Here is a 3,208-nt window from a genome sequence, read left to right as displayed (position 1 = left end):
TGGCCTTCCCAGCAACCCCAACAGGTGCTCCATCCCAGTCCTCTATCCCTCCCATGCCCTTGGGGCTGAGGCCAGGGCTCCCAGCATGACCTGGCCTTTGCTCTGCACACAGGTTTGCCGTCCAGACCCTGAAGGCCCTGCTCTGCCGCCTTCAGTGGGAGAATGAGGTGGTGGCCATTGAACGCAAGTGTGGCTGGGAGACACTCCTGTGCAGTGACACCCACCACTATGCAGTGGGGCTGCTGGCCAGGTGAGACACCCTTCTCCCCATTGCCCCTGTTGTCTCTCCCCTGGGCACGGGACATCCCACACAGCCCCCGCGGGTGTGGGCCAAAGGCCTTGACATCAAGGGATGGTGAAGCCGATTGGAAACGGCTGTGAGATGCAGGTGCACAGGAGGAGCTACCTCCCAAAACATCCCTGTTTTGTCCAGGGCTGGTGGGAAAAATCGAGGCCTCTGTCCTGGAGTCAATCCTTGGAGAGCTTTGCCCACCCAGCTCAGGCTAGATGGCTCTGTTTTTCCTCCTGACAGGGAGATGCGCAGTGTCTTGGTCCCCTTCCATTCCCAGATGGCAATCCACCTGCTTGGACTGCTCAGCAGGGACCAGCCTCGCTGGGAGCTCCCTGCCCTGGCCTTCCTTGTGGAGGTGAGCCTGATGGCAAGTGCTGCTTTGCCTGCCTGCCTCCCCCTCTCTGCCCTCTCACAACTGCAGCTGCCCGGGATGGTGCCTGCGCCCTGTGCTGCTGCCTGGGCCCAGCCCTGGGCAGCTCCAGGTTCCAGACACCCGGGCACCCCGTCACTGCTCTCTGTCTTCCAGCTCCTGGACTATCTGGATGGGAGAAAATGTCACAACACGGTCCTGCCCATCCTGTCAAGGAACCTGCAGAGCCAGTGCCCAGACAGGCGTCGCCTGGCACTCAGAGGCCTCCTGGTTCTCAGTGTGGATCCCTCGATGGTGAGAAGGGGACATCTGGTTGAAGCCACACTGGCAGCCTGGGGCTGGGGAATGCAGGCACTTGGGCTTGGCTGGGCTTTGGGAGCTGTGGCTGCTGCTCCCAGCTCTCCTGCCTCCCCGTGCAGCTGCCCAGGCCCTGTGGGACAGGCCTTTGGCCTCTGGGCCCTGTGGGGTTGCACCGCCAGAGCTGTTGTGCAGCTTCACAGCGCAGCAATGCATTCCACACAGGCCGAAAGCATCTGCAGCCTGACTGAAAGCCTCCTGGAGCTGCTGCATCATGAAGACGGAGAGCTGGTCAGGATGACCCTCTCAGTGTTCCTCAATGTGCTCCGGGATGAAGACCTTCAGGCATTCAGCTCCGCTGCCCCAAAGCTGGCTGAGGCACTTCGGCCACTCTTTGACAACGTAAGGCTCTGGTGCTGCCAGGAAACTTTTTGCTCTTGGGATTTTCAGACCTCTGCCAGGTGGACCTGGAGCAGCCATTACTGAGGTCTTTTTTATCTCCTTTTGCACCAGGACAATAGCCACGTGCAGCTGCTCTCCATTCGCCTCTTCCAAGAGCTGATGGAGTTGGCAGCAGAAGAGGGAAAGACAGATGTGCACCAGAGCCTGGTCCCATTCTTCCGCTGGGATGATGAGAACCAGTGCATGGCAGAGGTGAGCATTTGTTGGCTTTGCTGTCCCTGTGGCAGGGGGCTCGGCTGCCTCTCATCCAGGTGCTGCCATGGGGTGCAGGCCTTCGGGAACAAGCTGCTCCAGTGTGGGTCCTCCACAGGGCTACAAGTCCTGCCAGGGAAACCTGCTCCTGCGTGGGCTCTGTCCATGGGCTGCAGGTCCCTGCCGGCCCCCAGCTCCAGCATGGGCCTCCCACAGGCTCACAGCCTCCTTTGGCCATCCACCCACTGCCACAGGGGCTCCCCCACAGGCTGCAGGGGGAGCTCTGCACCCTGGTGCTCCTCCATGAGCTGCAGGGGCACAGCTGCTTCACCAGGACCTGCACCACAGGCTGCAGGGGAACCTCAGCTCCAGCACCTGGAGTTCCTCCTCGTCCTCCTTGCTTTCTGTGTTGTGGTTCACGTGTTCTCACTCTCTTCTTCCCTGGCTGCAATTTGCATCTGCACAAGAATTTCCTTTCCCCTCTTAAATATGGGATCACAGAGGCATTACTATCACTCCTGGGTGGCTCGACCTTGGCCAGCGGCAGCTCTGTCCTGGAGCCAGCCAGCATTGGCTCTGCCACATGGGGGAAGCTTTGAGCAGCTTCTGACAGAGGCCACCCCTGTAGAACCCTGCTACCAAGACCTGGCCACAGAAACCCAAGACAGCTTCCAATCTGAACTTTTCTAGTGGAGAAAGGTGTCTACAATCAGAAGCAAGCAGGCAAGCAGCCTGTGGCCAGGGCTCCTGCCCGCCAGGGGTCTTGTGGCCCCTCAAACTAGGTCTGCTGGGCCCCGTAAGCCTTTGAGGCTGTACTCTTGGGGAAAGCTGGGCACCCTGCTCACTGTGGCAGCTCTCCAACTCTCCCCCACTCCCTGTTCAGGTGCCGGCCATCGTGAGGTACGTCCACCAGTGCCTCACCTTCCACGTGTCTCCAGATGTCAGGCAGCACATTGACATCCGCAGCCTCGCTGACACAAACCCTCATGAGGTTGTGACAACTCTCCTGCGCTGTGCCCCAGCATGTGACAGGTACAGGGCCCAGCTGCCTTGGTGGCTCAGGGATCACCAAGCCTTACAACCCATCACCCTCTAGAACCTGTCCCACCTGGTCTGCCAGAGAGATTGAGAGTTCCAGGACACTCTGGTCCCTCCATTTCCCAGCCCTGGCCTGTCAGCCCCTGATCCTGCAGCCATGTGCCCTCCTTACCCCTCAAGGCACCATACCTCTGTCACCTGGGCCCCCACAGCTGCCCAGGCTATGGTGCTGTGGCTGAGGCCCCCCTGACCCAGAGCTCTGACTCCACAGAGCTGCTGCAATGATGTGGAGCAGCATCGCCTCCTCGGGAACAACAGTGGAGAAGGTGCTGCCAACACTGCTCGGAGCAATGGAGGACTGGCCAGTGCACACTGTGTCCACCTCTGATGGCGACGACACAGACGTCTTTTCCCTGGCTGTGAGTTTCTGGAATTGACCTTTGCTCCTCCCCAGGTCGCCTCTCCAGCGACTCTCCGTCCTCCCCCACCACTGCATCTCCCTGCCTCAGGCATTGAGCTGCAAGTGTGGCTGAGGGGCAGGTTCAGGGACACCAGGC

General features: G+C 60.2%; 1 protein-coding gene across 1 annotated transcript; it reads left to right on the top strand.

Moving 5' to 3' along the window:
- The first annotated feature begins 6 nt into the window (after positions 1–6).
- LOC113941860 lies at positions 7–3,126 on the top strand. Its single transcript, XM_027633000.1, has 8 exons — positions 7–24; positions 113–250; positions 533–647; positions 819–956; positions 1,185–1,361; positions 1,473–1,613; positions 2,497–2,645; positions 2,923–3,126. The coding sequence occupies exons 3-8, from the start codon at positions 537–539 to the stop codon at positions 3,086–3,088; spliced, it is 882 nt and encodes a 293-aa protein (XP_027488801.1). The 5' UTR covers positions 7–24; positions 113–250; positions 533–536; the 3' UTR covers positions 3,089–3,126.
- Positions 3,127–3,208: the final 82 nt, after the last annotated feature.

Source organism: Corapipo altera, unplaced genomic scaffold (assembly GCF_003945725.1).
Source record: "Corapipo altera isolate COAL_440 unplaced genomic scaffold, ASM394572v1 61380, whole genome shotgun sequence".
Classification (NCBI taxonomy): Eukaryota; Metazoa; Chordata; class Aves; order Passeriformes; family Pipridae; genus Corapipo; species Corapipo altera.
Note: the sequence above shows the minus strand (reverse complement) of the source record. Positions and strands in the feature narration are given on the sequence as shown.

Coding starts and splice junctions, on each gene's coding strand:
- LOC113941860 (XM_027633000.1), top strand. CDS start 537: ATGCGCAGTGTCTTGGTCCCCTTCCATTCCCAGATGGCAATCCACCTG. Junction 1,362..1,472: donor TTCGGCCACTCTTTGACAAC/GTAAGGCTCTGG, acceptor CTTTTGCACCAG/GACAATAGCCACGTGCAGCT. Junction 1,614..2,496: donor AGAACCAGTGCATGGCAGAG/GTGAGCATTTGT, acceptor CTCCCTGTTCAG/GTGCCGGCCATCGTGAGGTA.